A 20,335-nucleotide genomic window follows, 5' to 3' on the forward strand; every position below is an offset into this window, starting at 1 on the left:
GACCTGCCCAGCAGTGCCATCTGAGGCTGCTGCCCCAGGGTTGGGGAGCTCATGGAAGAGGGCCGCCCAGAGGATTCAGGGGGTCTGGGGTCTTTGGTGGCGGGTGGCCCCTGCTTCGGCGGTAATTCATCGGCGGGGGGTCCTTCCACTCCGGGACCTGCTGCAGCAGTGCCCTGAAAACCTGTGGCGGGGTCCCCCCGCCGCCGAATTACCACCGAGGACCCGCTGCTGAAATGCTGGGTCTCACTTCAGAGGTGGGGGGTCCTTCCGCCCCGGAGCGGAAGGACCCCCTGCTGCTGAAGACCCGGAGCGGAAGACGCTCCAGGGGCCCAGGCCCCGTGAGAGTTTTCCAGGGCCCCTGGAGTGAGTGAAGGACCCCGCTCCAGGGGCCCTGAAAAACTCTCGTGGGGACCCCTGCGGGGCCTGGGGCAAATTGCCCCACTTGCCTCCCCCCCCCCCCCCGGGCAGCCCTGTCATGGAATGCAACCCACTTTGTCATTGGCAGCGGCTCCCCTCCCATTGTTGGCCTTTCACTTTCACTTTCCTGACAGTCACAGGGCTGGGTCTGTTGGGGCGGGGCTGAGCTAGGATGCCAGAATAGAGCTGCCTTTCCCTTCTCATGGTCAAACTCCTGGCTGCGTTCTGCCGGGAGATGCTGGAGATGGGGTTGGAGCCCCTGAACCTGCCAACCTGTGGCAGGGAGCATCCACCATCTCATGGGGTGCGTTCCAGCATCCTGAGTGCCTGCTGCCCTGGTATGGCCAATGGGCTGGCTCCTTCTGGCTGCAGCCCTGAGTAACATCTGTGATCCCCTTGGGTGCCCTGCACCATAGCTCTAGCCCAGCTTGGGTGCCAGCCTCCTGCCAGGCCCTGCCAATCTCCCCCATCCCTCTGGACAGGCTCTGCTGCCCACAGCCCTGTGTTAGCTGCCAGCTCTGGGACCCAGAGAGAGGAGCTGCCAACCCACAGCTGGGGGCTGGGCAGGGCTGGAGCTGGACAGCTCTAAGGGCCCAGGGCAGCCTGGCTGGCTGCGTGGAGCATCCCACTGCCCTTTGCAGCCAGGAATGGAGCTGACGTGGAGCCACTAGCCCCAGTGGAGGACTAGAAGCAGGGCCCAGGAATCCTGGCCCCCAGTCTGCTTCTTTTCTTATGCAGGGCTGGGCACAGCCGCACCTACCTCACCCACGGCTGCACTGGGCAGAAGCAGCATGAGGCGCTCCGAGAGCCCGGGCGAGATCGACGAGGGCCTGTACTCACGGCAGCTGTGAGTGCTGGGCCTGGAGATCAGGGGGCACCTGGGATCAGCCAAGGAGCGTGCCAGGTGCAGTGCCCCAGTGTGGGTGTGATGGGGTGGGGCTAGTGTGACAGGGCCATAGTGGGGGAGGGGCCAGGGGCACTGGTGTGGTGGGGACATGGTGGAGTAGGGGCTGTGCCAGCTGCATGTTCTCTCCCCCATATGCCCACTGTGCTTGCCCCATAGCTATGTGCTGGGCCATGAAGCCATGCGGAGACTGGCAAAAACTGCTGTGCTGGTGTCGGGGATGAAGGGCCTGGGTGTGGAGATTGCCAAGAATATCATCCTGGCTGGGGTCAAATCTGTCACTGTGCACGACCCAGGCAACACCCAATGGAGTGACCTCTCCTCGCAGGTACCCAAGGTGGGGGGGCAGGGCTTGAGGTCCCTCCTTTCTGGGGGCATGTACCTCCCAGCCTTGACTGGCGTGTGTTCATCCTGTGTTCTGGGGCTGGGATGCCACCAGAGCCCAAGCACACCCATCTACTTGCCTGGTGCCAACGTGTCGGCAGCAGCTGCCACTCAGGAACTGCTGTGGTGGAGACCAGGGCACTGAGAGGGACTCCGCTTCTGATGAGAATTGCGCCAAGAGTAGCAACAGGCATTTTTCCACAGTAGGTCTGTCCTGCCTCTGCAATTGGCGGCAGTGATTACCGGAGTGCTCAGTGACAGCCTCACCTGCTGACTCCCTGCAGCTGTCTCCCAAAACCCGACGGAAGCCGCATTAAGCCTGAGTGCTTCCGTCAGTCCTGTCCCCAGTGCCTGGCTCTCCCAAGTACAGTGGAACGCCAAGAAGATCCAGCCCTGCACAGGTGTGGGGCCACAGTTTGGCCCCAGGCCCAGCCCTTGGGTGTCATTCAGTTTAACCTACTGACCAGATTCAAGCGCTTACTTTGGAGATCCTCACCCCAGCCAGGCTAGGTTTTCCCTTCAGTCCATGCTTGGGGCTCTCGGCCATAGCACCCTGCAGCTCAGGGTCAGTTTCTGCTGGGAATTTCTCTGGCTTTTCAAACAGCCTGGATTGCAGGAGGGCTGGTGCTGTGCAAAGGGGAGATCTGGATGTGGGGAGCTCTCTCCCTAAATCCCCATGTCTCTTCTTTGTAAGGGCTGCCCCTGCACCAGCCCCGCTCTCCAGAGTGCTTGCTGAGGGTGTGAGGAGCTGAGGCTGCAGTGCCATGGGCAGCCTGTGCAGCCGTGATGCTCAAGGCCGGCTGCTAATGTCCCCCGAAGCAGTGGGTGGTGCCCAGGTGAGCACTGTGACTGGGGAGGCACGAGGGGACTGTGTGCCATGTGGCCAAAGCTCAGCCCATTGGTACGGAGGTTGCGGCTGTGTCCCGTTACAGCAGAGGAGGGTTTCTCCTGGCCATGGGCATTCCTCATTTGGGGTTATCTCTGCAGTTCTTTCTGTCTGAGAGCGACGTGGGCCAGAACCGAGCCATGGCCTCCCAGCAGCGCCTGGCAGAGCTCAACAGCTATGTGCCTGTGACAGCCTACACCATGGAGCTGTCCGAGAGCTTCCTGGCAGCCTTCCAGGTGAGGAGGGGCCGTGGCTCGGGCACTCGCATCTGTGGGCTTGCAGGGGCCTCAAGCAGGCAGGAGCGTGGTGCAGCTGGGAGCTGAGGCTTGGCAGGTGTCACTCAGCTTCTGGAAACGGCCAGAATAACCAGCCTGAGTCTTGGGATGGGGAGGATCCACAGCTGAGTCTGAGGGTGGCAGGAGCTGGGGGGGTCTAAGTGGCAGTCTGGGTTGCAGTCCCAGCTGAGCCTGGCAGGGCAGTCTGGGGTGGGGTCCCAGCTGAGCTAGGGTTGCCAGGCATCCGTTTTTTGACTGGAACGCCCAGTTGAAAAGAGACCCTGGTGATTCTGGTTGGCACTGCCAGGTCATTAAAAGTCTGGTTGGTGCAGGGCTGGCAGGCTCCCTACCTGGCTCTGCGTGGCTCTTGGAAGAGGCCAGCATGTTCGGCTCTTAGGCACGGGGTGGCCATGGGGGCTCCGCACTCTGAGCACTGGCTCTGCAGCTCCCCTTGGCCAGGAACTGCGGCTAATGGGAGCTGCAGGGACAGCACCTATGGGCAGAGGCAGCATGCGGAGCCCCCTGTGGCTGCTCCTGTACCTGGGAGCTGAGGGACATGACAACTGTTTCCGGGAGCTGCCTGAGGTCTGCGCCTCCTGGAGCCTGCACCCTGAACCCTCTCCTGCATCCCAACCCCTTGCCCCAGGCCTCAGCATCCTCCAGCACACCAAACCCCTCATCCCTGGCCCCACCTCAGAGCCAGCACCCCCCAGCTGGAGGCCTCACCCCCTCTCACACCTCAACTTCCTGCCCCAGCCCCATGAAAGGAAGTGAGGGTTGGGGAGAGCGAGCAATGGAGGGAGGTGGGATGGAGTGAGAAGAAGGCGGGGCCTCAAAGAAGGGGTGGGTCAGGAGCAGGGCTTCAGGGAAGGGGCGGGCAGAGCAAGGGTGTTCAGTTTTGTGCGATTAGAATGTTGAAAACCCTAAGCTGAGCCCAGGGGGTGGGGGAATCTGGGAAGTGATCCCATCTGAGGCTGGGGTTTCAGGGAGTCTTGTGTCAGGTCCCAGCTGAGGGCTGGCTGTAGCTTTCTGAGTTCCTAAACAAACAATTTTGGGATTGCTTCTCCCTGCAAAGAACAATCCAGGTATTTATGTAGGGCTTTCACAAACGGCCATGTGAGTGCCCTCTTGTGGGCCTGCAGCACACTGACCCATGTGGCTGGCACTGCCCAGCGGCTGACAGGGGTAGTGAAGTTTCCATCTAGCTAATGCCAAAGCCAGCTGAGTGGCTGTGAAGCGGCATCAGGGAGACATGCTGGCCCAGGAGATGTAGCACTGGGCTTGGAGGACTCTTCCTGGGGGGCACAGCCACCCCTGAGCCAGATCTCGGTTGCACTAATGCTGGGTCTTGGCTCAGGTTGTGGTTCTGAGCAACTCGCCACTGGAGGAACAGCTCCGCATCAGCGACATCTGCCATGGCCGCAGCATCCGCTTCATCCTGGCTGACACCAAGGGGCTGGCCGGGTAAGCGTAAGATGCTACCTGCACTGCTGAGACGCATGCATGCCAGGTGCTCTGCAGAAGGGGGTGCCGTGGGGGGCGGGTAGAGGCAGTGGCTGTGTGGGGAGCCCCCGACTACTCCAGTCCCAGCCTCTCCCAGCAGGGGGTGCTGTGGGGAGGGAGGTGCACTGGCTTCGGGTGCTGACCCAGCCCCTGCTCCTGCCTCTAGGCAGCTGTTCTGTGACTTTGGGGAGAACTTTGTGGTCGACGAACCCTCGGAGGCTGAGCCTGTCTGCGCCTACGTCCAGCACATCTCGCAGGTACAGCCAGGCCGAGCGCCTTCGTTGGGGCCTTGGCCAGGCACCTGGGGAAGCCTGTCTCCCCCCTCAGGGCCCAGGCCCCCAGCCAGGAGTCTCCCGGGCACCACAGAGGGAATCCCAAGAGGCAGGAGTTCATCCCTTGCCCACCCTGGCTCCCCCTGTCCTTTCTGCTCAGCTATTCTCAGGTGAGAGCCCCAGCTTCTGCCAGGGCAACCCCTCAGGCCTTCGCTCTTGGGCAGGCTGTGTGCCCAGCAGCCCTGCGGAGCCGTGTGATCTGGCTCCCTCTGGGCTGTGGGTCCCTGTCCTGGTGACTGGCTATGCCACTGTTTCCTCAGCGTCTCCATCTTACAAGTCGGCCTTGGCCAGTCCTCAGTGACTGACCCCCGGCTCCGGCTCAGACCAATGGGCAATGCCCACAAACGCTCACCCTGGGCGATGCCCACACACCCGTGAGACTCCCTGGTGATGCCCACGTGTCCTCCCCCCAGGCAACGTCCACATGTCCGTGTCCCCCCTCCACCTGTGAGAGCACACAGGCCTTTTCCACCCTAGGGAACAATGCGACATATGGGGAAACTGAGGCATACATGGGCTTTGTAAAAATATTACAAAAATTCCCACCTTGTCACACCTTCCCCCATCCCGTAGCCCTCTCTCTATGTGGGTTGCCCCAGGGTCACCCTTCCTCCTGTAACCCCCTTGCCATGTGGCCCAAGTGGGGTTGCTGACCCCTTCTCTCTCCCCAGGGCATGCCTGGGGTGGTGACCTGCAGGGACGGGCAGGGCCATGGCCATGGCTTTGCAGATGGTGACTTTGTGACATTCTCGGACGTGGAGGGCATGAGCCAGCTGAATGGCTGCAAGCCCCGTGCCATCCGTGTTCTGGGTGAGCATGGGGAATGGGAGAGCAGGGAATGACTTTAGGTGAGGGAGGGTATCTGAGCTTGTAACCTGAGCCAGGAAGGGGTGGGGTGGGTGGGCAGAGAGAGCCTGCTGGAGTGGGTTTTGGTTTCAGTTTTGGGATGGCTGGGAAGAAGCAGGGAACTCCAAGTCTAGGGTCTAAAATCCTTGCACCCCAGAGTGACCTGGCTGAGGGGTCCTGGTTTGTACCTACAAGCCCTGCTTGGGACTGCGTTCCTGTCGTCTAATAAACCTTCTGTTTTACTGTCTGGCTGAGGGTCACAGTGAATTGCAGAAAGTGGGGGGTGCAGGGCCCTGACTCCCCCACACTCAGTGATAGACCCCTCTCTGAGAACCAGGGAGCATTGGGGGATCCTGCTCTGGGGGCAGGGTAGCACTGGGGGGGACCCTGCTCTGGGGGGAGGCCACTGCGATGGGGACTGGGATGTAGTTTTTCACTGAAAATCACTAGCCCCACCTCTCCGGGGCGGAGGGGGGCAGAGAGAGATGAGGGCTTCCCTGCTGGCTCCCTGCTTTCAGCCCAGCCCCGTGGGGGGGTTCGGGGCTCCGACCAACCCTGGGCTGGTGTGAGTCCCCTAGTGCCAAGGCTAGGCTGGCCTTGGGCTCCTGGGTCTGGGTTGGGCCCTGGGCATGTCTGGGCCAAACCGAGATGGCAGAGACGCCTTTACACACAGGCCTTGCCCAGTTGCCACAGACTGTGGGGCCCCAGGGGCAGAGCCCCAGTCTTACAGAGCCGGGGAGGAGTTGTGGGGACTCAGGGCCCCCGTCACACAGGCACTGCCTCCCCCAGATGAGTTCACACTGGAGATTGGTGACACCGGCTCCTTTGCCCCATACCAGCATGGTGGAGTCATCACGCAGGTGAAGGTGCCACAGCTGCACTCCTATGTGAGTATGCCCCTAGCTGGACCCCCCCCCCATAAGGCCCCCCATCGCTGGTCAGCCCCCCCATGTTCCCCTTTGCAGCTAGCTGGGCCCCACAACTCTGCACCCCTGCCCCCCCCCCGAACTCCCATGGCTGGCTGGGCCCCCTACTCAGCCCCCAGTTTTCTCCCGCATGGCTGGGCCCCCCACTCTGCCCACCCCAGGGCTGGCCGGGCTGCCCAACTCCCACCCCTCACAGATGGCCAGCCCCCCTGCACCGCTTGCTCCTTTCTCTCCCCCTCCCACGGCTGTCCAGGCCCCTTCCCCACAAATGGGTGCAGTGTTACAGACTGCTGCCCATGAGAATTTGCTGGGACCAAACATGTCCTTGTGGATGCTCAGTAACGTGTGCTGGAGTTGCTGGCCTCACACTGGCCCCCTGGGGGGACCTCCTGTTCCCTGGATCTGGAGGGGGAGGGCCAGGCTGTGGCCAAACTGACTGACTGCACAGGAGGTGGGCAAACTGCTGGAGGCAGAGGTGGGAGAGGGGCCAAATCAGGGCTGGGGTTAGGAGCTGGGGCACTGCCAGCTTGGGGCAGAAGGAGTAACAGTTACCTGGGGAAGGGGCGTTTGGGGGTGTCAAGGCTGAATCCCCACTTTGAGTGCAGGAAGTGGGGGCCTGCAAGGATTCTAAAAATTAATACTGGCATCTTCAGGCTTGTATTAAACTCCCAAGGTTACAGCTTTTCTCTAACTTTGGCTTGGTAAACACTGCCACCACCCAAATGCAAAAAAACCCCTTGGACCCAGGAAGGAGCACTTAGGAATTCTTCCCTGTGGGGTACCCTGAAGCCCTTTCACCCCGCCCCCCTCCAAGGAAGAGTTGAGAATGAAAAAAAAGAAATTAGCTGTTGCCACCAGCTAGTCAAACAATATATGCACAAATCTCTTAGGACACCAAAAATCCAATTATCTTCTTAAAAAAGGTAAATTTGTATTTAAAAACAAAAAGAAAGAAAATACATATGGAACTTGGGGTTTTGCTAGATTTTAAAAGAGCAATTCCAAAAATCAAATGCCCAAAATAGCTTTCTTGGGGATTCAGCTTAAAGGTTACAAGCAAACAAAGCATCTGAGGTTAACACAGAGGAGTCCACAAGCCAATAAGAAATAACCCTAATCATGTCTTTTTAGACATTTCCTAATTGTACTTACATATCTGAGACTTCAGATAAGTAGGTTTGAGGTATGAATTGATAAGCTGCTTACAACATTGTTGCTCTGTCCCTGCAGCCCAGAGAACAACAAAGGGAAAGTTTCTTTCCCAATTTTAAAAAGCTCTACCTTCCCATTGGCTCTTTTGGTTAGGTGCCCACTTCCTTTTCTTTTACCTGTGGGCTTGTTAACCCTTTACAGGTAAAGCAAGTAGAGAACAGACCAAGAGGGATTTTACAGCTAACTGGCTGGCTGGATGTCCATTAAAGGGAGCTACTCCTCCCCACCCCATGTATCACAGGGGAGCAGAGGGGCTTTTTGTTTCCTGTGCCAGGACAGTGCAGCTCAGCTCCTGTCTCCCAGGGCCATGCTGCCTAGCCAAGGCAGCTCTGCCTCAGCCGCTGGGATGTGCTGGGTGGCTGAAGGAGACTCCATTCAGTGCTGTATTTTGCCCCCCCAAAAGTGACAGTTGTCAGCCATGGTTTAGTGTATATGGGCATCCCGGCTCAGCTTCTCTTTCTACAGAACGCCCGTCTCAAATTTGCCTTGGCCACCGTTCTTGTTCCAGCATGCTGCTGCCAGGCCAGTATCACTCCTGGCCATTCTTTATTTGAAAATGTTACCCTGATTTCCCTTGGCACTTCATCGTGGGCCGTCCTTACTGGGGGGGCTGGTGGGTGGCACTGCCACTTGAGAGCAAATTACTGACTATGTGTCACTATTACCATCAGCAGTCACAGCTCACGGTGTTTCTGGAACAGCACTTCCTGTCTGTCTGGCGACATTAGGTTTTAATTCTAAATTTCATCCATTTCTCCTTTTGTTTTAATCCACGTGTTAATTCTTTGGGCTCAGGACATCAAGGCTGTGTGATTTCCTGATTGGGTGTCAAACCTCTTCCCTTTCCTTTGATCCACCAATGGGAATTGCCTTGTCAACTGTTCCTTTATTTCTCTAGCCAGCCCCCTGGGGCTTCTTCACCTTTCCAGGGTGTGTAGCACTTGGCTCCCAAATATTCACCCCAGGACAGATCTTTGAAGGATGAGAGCATCTCTGTGCTTTTGAAAATCCCACTAGCTGCCTAAATGCCTTTAAAAATCTGGCCCAAAGGGCATTATACTATAGTGTATGAAGCCCTTCTGAAAAGGCAAATTGCTACTGCCATTGTTACTAGAGAGATGTATGCAATTGGCTGCCACGAGTGTTCAAAAATCATGAGTTCTACACCTGAAAGTCATGGAATTAAAGGAACTAAACACATCAGGTTGGGGGGCTTGTATTTTACCTTTTTATTCCTGAGCCTTTCAGTTGCACGAGCTTTGTACTTTCTCTGTTCCCTCTCCCAAAGACACCATAGACCTAAAATGGGCATAAATTCCTATGACATACAATCCTGTTTGGGACTTCCAGGAACACGTGTTCCCTCTCCTGTCGTCACTGAAAATAGATTAAAATCCTTATTTCTGTAAGTAATCCCCCCCTCCTGCAGACACCAGAATGCACATTAACACTTCACTCTTGTTATTTCATTTGCTGCATGCCTAAATGTTGATTTTTCTCCTGCTGAATTGTTTATACTTTTCCCTGCATATTTTAATTTAATAGCTTTTTATATATGCTACATATCGTGTTATGATACATTGCAGTATCATTCTGACAAGTTTTCTGCTCTCTACTGCCAAAAGCAAGGATTTTTAACGTGAATTATGCTGTTTCTCCAAAAGGCAGCCAATGCAAAGGAGTAACTAAAATGCTGTGTCTCCACTATGTTTGCAGTGGTGTTTTAGCTGTGTCGGTGCCAGCATATTAGAGACATGAGGTGGGTGAGGGAATAGCTTTGATTGGACCAATTTCTGCTGGGGAAAGAGACAAGCTTTTGAGCCACACAGAGCTCTTCTTCAGCTCTGGAAACCTACTGAGAGTGTCCTGGCTAAATATAAGATTGAACAGATAGTTTTAGCGTAAGTAGTTACACATATTGTAAGGAACCATTTAATGTAGAGTGGCCTATTAACACCCCTGTAGTCACAGGACACAAAGGGAAAGGGGGTTAGTGGCTACAGATTGTTGTAATAAGCTATAAATCCAGTGTCTTTTATTAAGACAATTTTTAGTGTCTAGCAAAGTTATTAATGTACACTCACAGGCTCGTCTTTTGAAGGAGTTGTGCAGATTTCCTGTGTGGCCGAGGACTGAGAGGTCAGACGTGGAGTGATCGCTGTGTGAGAAGTGTTCACCCACCAGTGGCAGATGGCATGTTTTTCTCCTTTGTCTTTTTCCTGTGCAACTTCATTCCATAGAGATTGTCTGATTTCACCCGTATAGCTGTTAGTGGGACATGTAGAGCACTGGATCTTCACAGGGACATGCTAATGCAGCGGTGGGCTAACTACTACCCAGGGGCTGCATCCAGCCTTCCATATTTTATCCTGGCCCTCGAGCTCCCGTCGGGCAGCAGAGTCTGGGGCTTGCCCCACTCTGGCGCTCCAGCAGGGGAGTGGGGTCGGGGGCTTGCGTCACTCCATGGGGCTCCCAGGAGCAGCGGTATGTCCCCCTTCCAGCTCCTACACGTAGAGGCAGCCAGTGGGCTTTGCACACTTCTCCCACCCCAAGCATTGCCCCCGCAGCTCCCATTGACCAGGAAATGTGGTCAATGGGAGATGCAGGGGTGGTGCCTGCGGACAGAGCAGTGTGCAGAGTTGCGTGGCCGCACCTCCATGTAGGAGCTGCAAGGGGGACATACCACTGCTTCTGGGAGCTGCTTGAGGTAAGCACCGCCCAGAGCCTGCACCCCGATCCCCTCCTGCACCCCAGCCCCCTTCCGCAGCCCTGATTCCCCCCTACCCTCCAAACTCCTCCATCCCAGCCTGGAGCAACCTCCTGCATCCCAACCCCTTATCCCCAGCCCCATCCCAGAGCCTGCACCCCCAGCCAGAGCCCTCCTCCCTCCCCCCCATGCCCCAACCCTCTGCCCCAGCCAAGAGCCCCCTCCCACACCCTGAACTCATTTCTGGCCCCATTCCAGAGCCTGCACTCCCAGCCAGAGCTCTCACCCCCTCTCACATCCCAACCCCTAGTTTCAAGAACATTCATGGCCCGCCATACAATTTCCATACCCAGATGTGCCCCTGGGGCCAAAACGTTTGCCCATACCTGTGCTAATGCATATTAGTTCTCCCACAGTAAACACACGTTTTCTTAACAGCGAGGACACAGACTATAATGCTAAATTAACCATTATTATCTAGAGCTTGACAACTCAGATACCGATTGTGTGGCTAAGGGCTTGTCTACACTTAAAACACTAGAGCATGCTGCCGTAGTGTTCAGTGTAGACACTACCTGTGCCAATGGTGGGGGGGCTCTCTGGTCAGTGTGGGCAATCCACCTCCCTCAGCCGCACCAACTAGGTCAATGGAAGAATTCCTGTGCTGTCTACCTTGGGACAGCTTAACTCCGCCGCAGGGGGTGTGGGGGGAAGGGTGTAGATTTTTCACATGCCTGACTGAGGTAGTTAACCTATTTCTCTAGTGCAGATGAACCCTTGCATTGCTTCTTTGCCAGCACAGGGCTTTGCGTCAGACTGGCTGCAGGCCCTGCTGTGGGTGTGCCATGGAACCCCAGAGAAAGCCTGTGAAACTAAAGGAACCTGAGGCTTATCTTAGTAAGGGCATGTCTCCAAGGTGTGACACTAAAGGTGTGAAACCAAGCCATGCCCTAGGGATGCACTGCCCCAAACCCTTGTGTGGATCCTCTTGTTCAGGGGTGAAGTGCCCAGTATCAGTCAGGGTAACCCCAGGAGGTTGGCGTCCATCCCAACTCACTGTTAATCATCAGGCCTGTAAGTGTGTTGAACATTGGTAAAAGTCTTGTTCCCATGATAGGGGCTCCACTGGGCTGGCGCCTCCCCTGGTCAGTGGGGAATAGCTTGCCCGGTGGAGCCTCTTTCTGCAGTCACAGGCCCTCCCTCCCTCCGTCTCTGTTGCCGGGTCTGCGGTGCCCCAAGCTGCTGCTGCCGCTTGGTGACTCAGCCTCTGGCCAGGCCACTACCAGCCTTTTCCCTTCCAGGCACCACACTCCCTCCCTGGCAGACTCCCTTTCACTGCCCCAGTGCCACTTCTCAGTGGCTGGCAGGGCCCCAGGCCTACTCTCTGCTCCAAGTTCTGAGTCAGGGCCCCTCTGCTCAGCCACCAAGGCCTGTTCCCTTTGAGCCCTCTCCTGCCACCTGGCCCTGCCCCTCTCTGGGGTTTGCTAGCCCCCTAACACCATCCCGCCCCACCCCGGAGGGACTGTGGGCTACCTGGTCCTGTAGCCTCCCAACCCTCCTCCCCCTGCCCAGCGGGGACTGCGGCCTTCCCCAGCAGCGTCTGTCTTCATAGATCCAGCCCAGCTGGTTCCTTGGGCTCCCTCCTACAGCCCCCTGCTTCCCCTCTGTAAGGGCCTCTTGGGGTTTAGCTCTCTCAGGCTTGCAGCCTCCTCTGGCAGTGTCTTCCCTTGTCCTAGCTTGCCCTGCAGCCCCTTTTGCCTCTGGCTGACTCCCTGCAGGATTCCCCTTCTGGGGTTACCCAAAGCCCTTCCACACAAACAGCCTCAGGCAGTCTTCTGGCGCCACATCTGCAGGGGCTGGCAGAGGAACCCAGCCTGCCTGCTACTCGAGGGTCCAGTATGGGGCTCCATACCTGGCAAAAGAAGGTTGAGGGGGGATATGATTGCTCTTTATAAATATATCAGAGGGATAAATATTAGGGAAGGAGAGGAATTATTTAAGCTTAGTACCAATGTGGACACAAGAACAAATGGATATGAACTGGACACTAGGAAGTTTAGACTTGAAATTAGATGAAGGTTTCTAACCATTAGAGGAGTGAAGTTCTGGAACAGCCTTCCAAGGGGAGTAGTGGGGGCAAAAGACATATCTGGCTTCAAGACTAAGCTTGATAAGTTTATGGAGGGGATGGTATGATGGGGATAGCCTAATTTTGGCAATTAATTTGGCAATTGATCTTTGATTATCAGCAGGTAAGTATGCCCAGTGGTCTGTGATGGGATGTTAGATGGGGTGGGATCTGAGTTACTACACAGAATTCTTTCCTGGGTGCTGGCTGGTGAGTCTTGCCCACATGCTCAGGGTTTAACTGACCGCCAAATATGGGGTCGGGAAGGAATTTTCCTCCAGGGCAGATTGGCAGAGGCCCTGGAGGTTTTTCACCTTCCTCTGCAGCATGGAGCACAGGTCACTTGCTGGAGGATTCTCTGCAGCTTGAGGTCTTCAAACCATGATTTGCGGACTTCAGTAACTCAGACATAGGTCAGGGGTTTGTTACAGGAGTGAGTGGATGAGATTCTGTGGCCTGCATTGTGCAGGAGGTCAGAATAGATGATCATAATGATCCCTTCTGACCTTAAAGTCTATGAGTCTAATCAAACTCTGGCTGCTCCCTGCAGCCCTTGCTCCTTCCCTGGATTCCTTCCTACAGCATCTGGTTCCCCCCCACCCCCATTTACCCCGGCTGTACCAGCTTCAGACCCTCCTCCCAAGAGTAGGCTGCTTGCTCTAGCCCCAACACTCCTCCCAGGGAGGGACTGCAGCCATGGCTGACGAGGTGTGAGAAGTCGGTACAAATTACCGTCGGCCCTGTTTAGCCAGTCCACCCTTGCTGGGGGGCCCGAAAAATTTTTTTCACTGGGGCCCAAACCCACTCTCGGCGGCCCTGACTGCAGTCCCTGCAGGTGCCAGCTTCCTGCTTGTATGGGCCCACCTGCTCCTGCCCAGCTCCCTGGCTCCTTCTCCGTGGATAGCTGATTGGCCCCTTTACTAGCTTCATCCCTCCAGGCCTTGTGTGGGGTGCACAAAAGCACTCAGACTCCTGGAAATGCAGGTCTGGAAGGGACCTCATGAGGTCATCTAGTCCTACTGTCTGCTACATATTATCTGGACCGTCCCTGACAGGTGTGTGTCCAACCTGCTCTTAAAACTCTGCAACCTCTCTGGGCAATTTATTCCAATGCTTAACCACCCCGGCAAGAAATTTTTCCTATTGTTCATCCTAAACCTCCCTTGCTGCAATTTAAGCAATGGCTTCTTTTCCTACCATCAGAGGTTAAGGAGAACAGTTTTTCTCTCTCCTATTTTTAACAACCTTTTATGTACTTGAAAACTGTTATCATGTCCCCTCTCAGTCTTCTCTTTTCTAGACTAAAAAAAACCCTATTTTTTTTTCAATCTTCCCTCATAGGTCATGTTTTCTAGATCTTTAATCATTTTTGTTGTTCTTCTCTGGCCTTCTCCAATTTGTCCACATCTTTCCTGAAATGTGGCGCCAGAACTCAACACAATACTCCAGTTGAGAGTAGAGCAGAATTATTATTTCTCATGTCTTGCTTACAACACTCCTGCTAATACATCCCAGAATGATGTTTGCTTTTTTTGTAAGTGTTACACTGTTGAGTCATATTTAGCTTGTGATGGAATAAGCTGCAGGTTCAAATCAAGTCTCTGGAGTACATCCACAGCTGGGATGGGTCATTCAGTCCTTTGTTCAGAGCTTCAGTTTGTAGCAAAGTCCCTCCAAAAGTAAGAAGCAGGATTGAAGACAAGATGGAGGAGATGCGACAGACTTTTATAGTCTCTTCCCGTGGAAGGACACCCATTTGTTCTGACTGTGGAAAATCACGATAGCAAGATGGAGTCTGGAGTCACATGGGCAAGTCACCTGTCCAGGCATGACTCAGTTTGCAGGCCGACGCCATTGTTTACATGTTAGTTTCAACGTTCCCAGGAAAGCTCAGATGTGGATTGGCATCTCCCAAGTCCACTGTCAGTTAAGTGTTTCTTGACAGGACTATTCCCAGTAAGTGCCCATTCTCAAGAAGCTGACCAAATGATTCACTGAGGCTACTTAGAATCAAAACACATTGATATACAAGTACATAGCCAATATTCATAACTTCAACTACAGAAATGATACATGCATTCAGATAGCATAATCATACCCAGCAAATTATAACCTTTCCATAGTCACCTTGCATGACAACTTTTTTGTACATTTGCTGCAAATATATAACAGTGGTGGCAACAATGATCTATATGGTCCCAAGTTCATATTAATAATGTCATAACTCTATTATCCATTATTAATGAAAACATTGAATAGTACCAGCCGCAGGACTCATCTTTGCAGGACTCCATTAGATGTACCCTCCCACTATAACTAAAATTACAGAATGGCTTTTCAGCCAATTGTGCACCCACCTTATAGTAGTTTCATCTAGAGCAAGGGTGGGCAAACTACGGGCTGGATTTTGCCCGTCAGGGCTTTGGATCCTGCCCGCAGGATTGGCACTCCCATGGTGCTGCAGGGGTAAGGCAGGCTCCCTGCCTGCCTGGCCCCGTGCCGCTCCTGGAAGCGACTGGCACTATGTCCCTGTGGCCCTTGGTGGGGCAGGAGGCAGAGGGCTCAGCACACTGCCCTCGCCTGCGGGTACCACCCTCCACAGCTCCCATTGGCTGGGAATGGGGAACCGCTGCTAATGGGAGCTTCGGAGGAGGTACCCACAGGCAAGGGCAGCGCGCGGAGCCCTCTGCTCCTCCTCCCTCAGGGGCCACAGGGACGTGGTGACAGCCGCTTCTGGGAGTGGTGCACGGCCAGGGCAGACAGGGAGCCTGCCTTAGCCCCAGTGCGCACCGCTGCCATCCTGGAGCCACTCAAGGTAAGCGGCACTGGGCTGGAATTTGCAGCCCAAACGCTTCCTGCACCCTGCACCCCAAACCCCTGCCCCGAGCCCCCTGCCTCGTCGCTCCTGCACCCCAAACCCCTGCCCTGAGCCCCCTCGTATGCCCCACATCTCTTCTGCACCCCAGCCCATTGCCCTGAGCCCTTTCCTGCACACCACACCACCTCTCACACCCTGCACTCTGTCCCGCACCCCAACCCAGTGCCCCAGCCCTACATTCATGTCCCTGCATGCAATTTCCCCACCTAGATGTGGCCCTCGAGCCAAAAAGTTTGCCCACCCCTGACCTAGACCACTTTCTCCTAGTTTGCTTATGAGAATGTCATGGGGGACTGGATCGAAAGTCTTACTAAAGATACAGTAACTCTTCACTTAACGTAGTTATGTTCCTGAAAAATGCAACTTTAAGCGAAATGATGTTAAGCAAATCCAATTTCCCATAAGAATTAATGTAAATGGGGGCATGGGGGAGTTAGGTTCCAGGGAAATTTTTTCACCAGACAAAAAACTATATATTATATAGATATACACACAGTATATGTTTTAAACAAACAATTTAATACTGTTCACAGCTATGGTGATTGTGAAGCTTGGTTGAGGTGGTGAAGTTAGAGGGTGGAAGAGGGAGGGATATTTCCCAGGGAATGCCTTGCTGCTAAATGATGAACTAGCACTCAGCTGAGCCCTGGAGGGTTAACTCGTTAATATAGGCTCTCATCAAGGCAGCACGAACAGGAGGGAGGGGAGACAGCATAGCAGACAGAGACAGACACACACCTTGTGTGTGAGAGATGCACACTGCCCCTTTAAGTAAGCTGACCCACTCTTAAGTGCATTGTCTTTTTAAGTGGATCAGGAAGCTGAGACAGCAGTTGCTGCCCTAAGCTCTCTCTGTCTCTGTCTCTGTCTCTGTCCCCTCCCTGCTCTATATGGAGAAGGGGTAAGTGGGGTGCAGGGGCGGACAACCTGACATTAGCCCCCCCATTCTCCCCTTGCACAGCAAGCAGGAGTCTGGGAGCAACTCCAAGGGCAGAGGGCAGGAGCAGGACATGGCAGTAGGGAGAGGGACAGTTGAACTGCCGATTGATAGTCTGCTGGGCGGCTGCAGCACAGGAAACTTAGGGGAATGGGGAGCTGATAGGGGGCTGCCAGTCCACCCTGGTTACAAGCCCCCACCAGCTAGCTGCAACAGGCTGCTCTTCCTACAAGCAGTGGACAAAGCAGGCAGCTGCCAAACAACGTTAGAAGGGAGCATTGCACAACTTTAAACGAGCATGTTCCCTAATTGATCAGCAACGTAACAATGTTAACTGGGATGACTTCAAGTGAGGAGTTACAGTACATCAGTTCTACTGCTCCTCTCCTGTCCACCGGGCCTGGAACCCTGATGAAGCAGGAAGGCTGGTTTGCTGTGATTTGACCAATGCCTGCTGGTGATGCCTTAGCCCTGATCATCCTGAAGGTGCTCATGACCGGCTGGTTTGTTCATTTGCTCAAGGAGCAAAGTGAGGCTGACTGGTCTGTAATTCTCTCATCCTCTTTGTTCCTCTTTATGGAGACTTAAGGCTTGATTCGCAAAGGGCTCGGTGCTGACATCCCAATTTTAGGCTCCGCTGCAGTTCCCCAAACTCCCACCAAATGCTGCAGGCACCTGAGCTCAGTTGCCACCATGTTATCAGGTCAACCGCAGTGCCCCTGGTTCCCCACGGCACCAGCGCACTGCTGCCATGCTTCAGCATCTGGGTGTCTGCATCCCACCAATGCACCAGAACAATTTGAGAACCAGGCAGATGGGGGTAATGCTCATGGGGCATATGGGCCTGATCCAGTCAGTATGCTCAGAGGCTGTGCACTAGATTGAGCCCCACCAGAGGCTGGCTGGAGGAGAGGAGATGCGGCACCATCCACCTTGCAACTGCTTGCCCAATGGCTAGAGCACGGACCCAGGGTGGGGAGATCCCAGCCCCCTCCCTCCCGTCAGAAGGGTTTGAACAGGGCACTAACCCCAGGGCTAAAAGGTGGGTCTCACCCGCCGCTGTGTATGGAGCTGCCTGACTCCAGAGGAGTCCCTGTTCATGGATCACCGGGCCGAACCTAATGTCTCCCTGCCCTGGGGAGTTAGGTGTTGAACTCTGAGGGGTGGGGCTTAGCATGCCCCACTCTGGGGGGAAGACCCCACCCAGCATACTGGCTTTTGGGGATCCCGCTCTGAGCCCCCCCATTCTTGGCACAGAGAGTCTAGGTGCCCCACTCAGGCTGTGTGCACCGTAGGGTGTTCCTGAGGCTGGGCGCTGAGACAGTGAGTGGGCAGTGCCCAAGGCCCTCTGAAAATCAGCCCTGTTCCCCATGGCTAGAAACCGGGATTGCTGTGGTGTTAACATGGGGAACTGAGGCATGGGGGCTGTTCTGCAGTAGAACTCCAGGGAGGATGAGGCCTGAGGAGACACTGGGCAATGGACTCACAGGTAACGGGCGCAGCGGTGAGCGAGCACAGCAGGCTCAGTGGGCAGTGGGTACAGCAGGCTCAGTGAGCAGCAGACACAGCAGGGAGTGGGCACAGCAGGCTCAGTGGGCAGTGGGTGCAGTGGGGAGCGGGCACAGTGGGTTCATTGGGCATCAGGCTCAGTGGGTGCAGTGGGGAGTGGGCACAGCAGGCTCAGTGGGCAGTGGGCACAGCGGGAAGCTGGCACAGTGGCCAGCAGGTGCTCACAGGCCCCAAAGGTGGAAGAGCAAATTTGAAAACTTGACCAGTTTGTGTAGAAGTGACGTGGGGAAGGGGCTGTGTAAGGACCAAGGCCAGTTTTCTGCCTAGCGTTCCCCAGCCTGAGCATTCCCCAACCTGGTCCTGGCACTTCACATAACTCCAGGGCAGTGAACAGTGGTTATATGGGCCAGGGTATAATCTGCGATGGCAAGAGACAAACACAGACAAACTGAGACCTATCAGCTCTGCCAGATGCTTGCCCTGTGCTCTATATCGGCCTTGCCCAATCACACACACACAACTGGCAGAGGCAGCAGAAGAGCCACCGCCATCAGTAGCTTGAACGGTAGCCATTTGTAACACAGCCCCCAGCCAGGCCCATCATCTATCTGTACTCGGGGTCCCTGGTGGAGGTGGGGGGACCAATCTATGCCAGGTCTTGACCCAACAGCTCTTCAGGGCATGGGCGTGTGGACCTGGCACCATGTCCTGCTGCGGGGCATGTGTCCAGGCCCTGGCGTGGCTCTCAGAGCCTGGCAGCACCATGCCAAGAGCCTGTCATGGGGCAAAGTAGCCTAGCCCTGCCTCTTCCCAGCTGCCTTGCTCTGTGGGGGTTGGATCCCAGCCTGTACCCAGCTCCCTGGACAGCACCACCCCAGACTCTGATCTCTGCCTGCAGGAGCCCCTGAGAGCCTCCCTGGCCAAGCCAAAGATCAAAGCCATGGACGACCGAGGCCACAGCTTGCACCTGGCCTTCCGGGCACTGCACACCTTCACTGCCGAGATGGGACGGCTGCCCCGTCCCAGAGTCCAGGTGAGGAGGGCCCTTGCCTGGGAGTCAGCCACCTTCTGGCCTCATGCCCCCTGCCTGCATCCTGCTCCCACCTGCACCCCATCCCTGCCTGCACCCAACTTGCACCTGTGCCCCACCCCCACCTGCATCCCACCCAAGCCTTGACCCAACTTGCACCTGTGCCCTGCCTGTGCTCCACCCCTGCCTGGGTCCTGCCTCGCCCACACCTGACCTGTGCCTGTCCCTGCAGGCGGATGCTGAGAGGCTGCTGGAGCTGGCACGAGGCCTGACCACGCACCAGGAGCTACTGGATGAGAGGCTGGTACGAACGTTTGCCCATGTGAGCGCAGGGGAGCTGAGCCCCATGGCTGCCCTCCTTGGAGGCCTGGCCGCCCAGGAGGTGCTGAAGGTGCGTGGCCAGGTTTGGCGCCCGTGGGGGGAAGGGAGGGCAGGGTGAGCCTGAGGCCTGGCTGCTGGCTTGGGGAGGGGCAGGGCCACAACAAGTGCCTGGGGAGTGGGGAAGGGATGGGAGGGGGGTTTCCAGATACTCAGACCTTGCTCCTGATGCCCTTGGGCGTTGCCACATGCCAGCATGGATCAAAACCACTAGGTTCCTGACACAGCCACCAGGTGGCGCCCCCATCCAACCCAGACTACAGCTGCAGCTCTCCTTTGTGGGTGAATTCAAGGAGTGCCCTAGAGTGGGTCTCCTAGGGGATATGGGGTGCAGCTGGGGCAGGAGGAAGCTGCGTTAGGCTGGGACTCATGTCTGGGAGGAGCTGGCTCCCTGGCAGCTGCCTTCTACCCCAGTCCTGGTCTCCCCCTAGCTGTGTGTATGCGGGGGATTGACCCTGCTATTGTGGAGAACTTTCCTGGCTTATACACCACCACAGTGGAATGGGTCCTCCCTCTCACTCCCTTTACCCAGAGGCCTGCCTGACCTCGAGACACCCCTTCTACTCTCATGTGTGGCAGAGTCCTTGTAACCCCAACACGGCTGGGCTCAGGATTCCTGGGGGGGCTCAACCCCCAACCTTGTTGTGGTCACTTAGGGCAGGGGCTAGGGTGTTCCCACTCTGGGGTGCTCTCTCTGCACTGGATGCTTCCCTGACTTACTGATCATTACATAAAATTCAAAGCAAATACAATTTATTAAACAGCAATCAATTAAAAATAAGGAAAAAACAGGAAAGGTAAAAGGAAAACCGGACACCCCACTTTGTGGCATGGGGCCACCACAACCAGCCATCTCCGGAGGGTAAGGGAAGTTCACAGTCTGTTCTTCATATGGCCCAGACCTCCTGCCCAGGTCCTGGCTGTGCTGCAGGGATGCTGCGGGTTGAACACTTGCTCTGGCAGTGGCCACATGCCCTCAGGCTCTAGGTTGCCTTCCCAGTGTCAGCCTCCCATCAGGCTTATGATCCCCCTTCCAAGTCTTCCCTGCACTGGGTCTTCTGCCCAGGATCCCCGCTTCGCTCT

The 20,335-nt window shown here is 55.6% G+C and overlaps 1 protein-coding gene across 12 annotated transcripts in view; it reads left to right on the top strand.

The window, feature by feature from the left end:
- UBA7 (ubiquitin like modifier activating enzyme 7) overlaps positions 1 to 20,335 on the top strand; it is a 50,679-nt gene that overhangs the window by 896 nt on the left and 29,448 nt on the right. For 3 of the 12 annotated variants that reach the window (XM_050960061.1, XM_050960062.1, XM_050960063.1), the window contains exons 1-9: positions 166 to 1,264; positions 1,481 to 1,649; positions 2,693 to 2,827; positions 4,224 to 4,330; positions 4,536 to 4,626; positions 5,373 to 5,511; positions 6,337 to 6,434; positions 18,743 to 18,877; positions 19,107 to 19,265. In XM_050960061.1, the coding sequence (XP_050816018.1) occupies positions 1,209 to 1,264; positions 1,481 to 1,649; positions 2,693 to 2,827; positions 4,224 to 4,330; positions 4,536 to 4,626; positions 5,373 to 5,511; positions 6,337 to 6,434; positions 18,743 to 18,877; positions 19,107 to 19,265 (1,089 nt within the window). In that variant the 5' untranslated portion in view covers positions 166 to 1,208. The other 9 variants (XM_050960058.1, XM_050960064.1, XM_050960067.1 and 6 more) reach the window with 7 other exon arrangements.

This window comes from Gopherus flavomarginatus, chromosome 6, assembly GCF_025201925.1.
Source record: "Gopherus flavomarginatus isolate rGopFla2 chromosome 6, rGopFla2.mat.asm, whole genome shotgun sequence".
Taxonomy (NCBI): domain Eukaryota; kingdom Metazoa; phylum Chordata; order Testudines; family Testudinidae; genus Gopherus; species Gopherus flavomarginatus.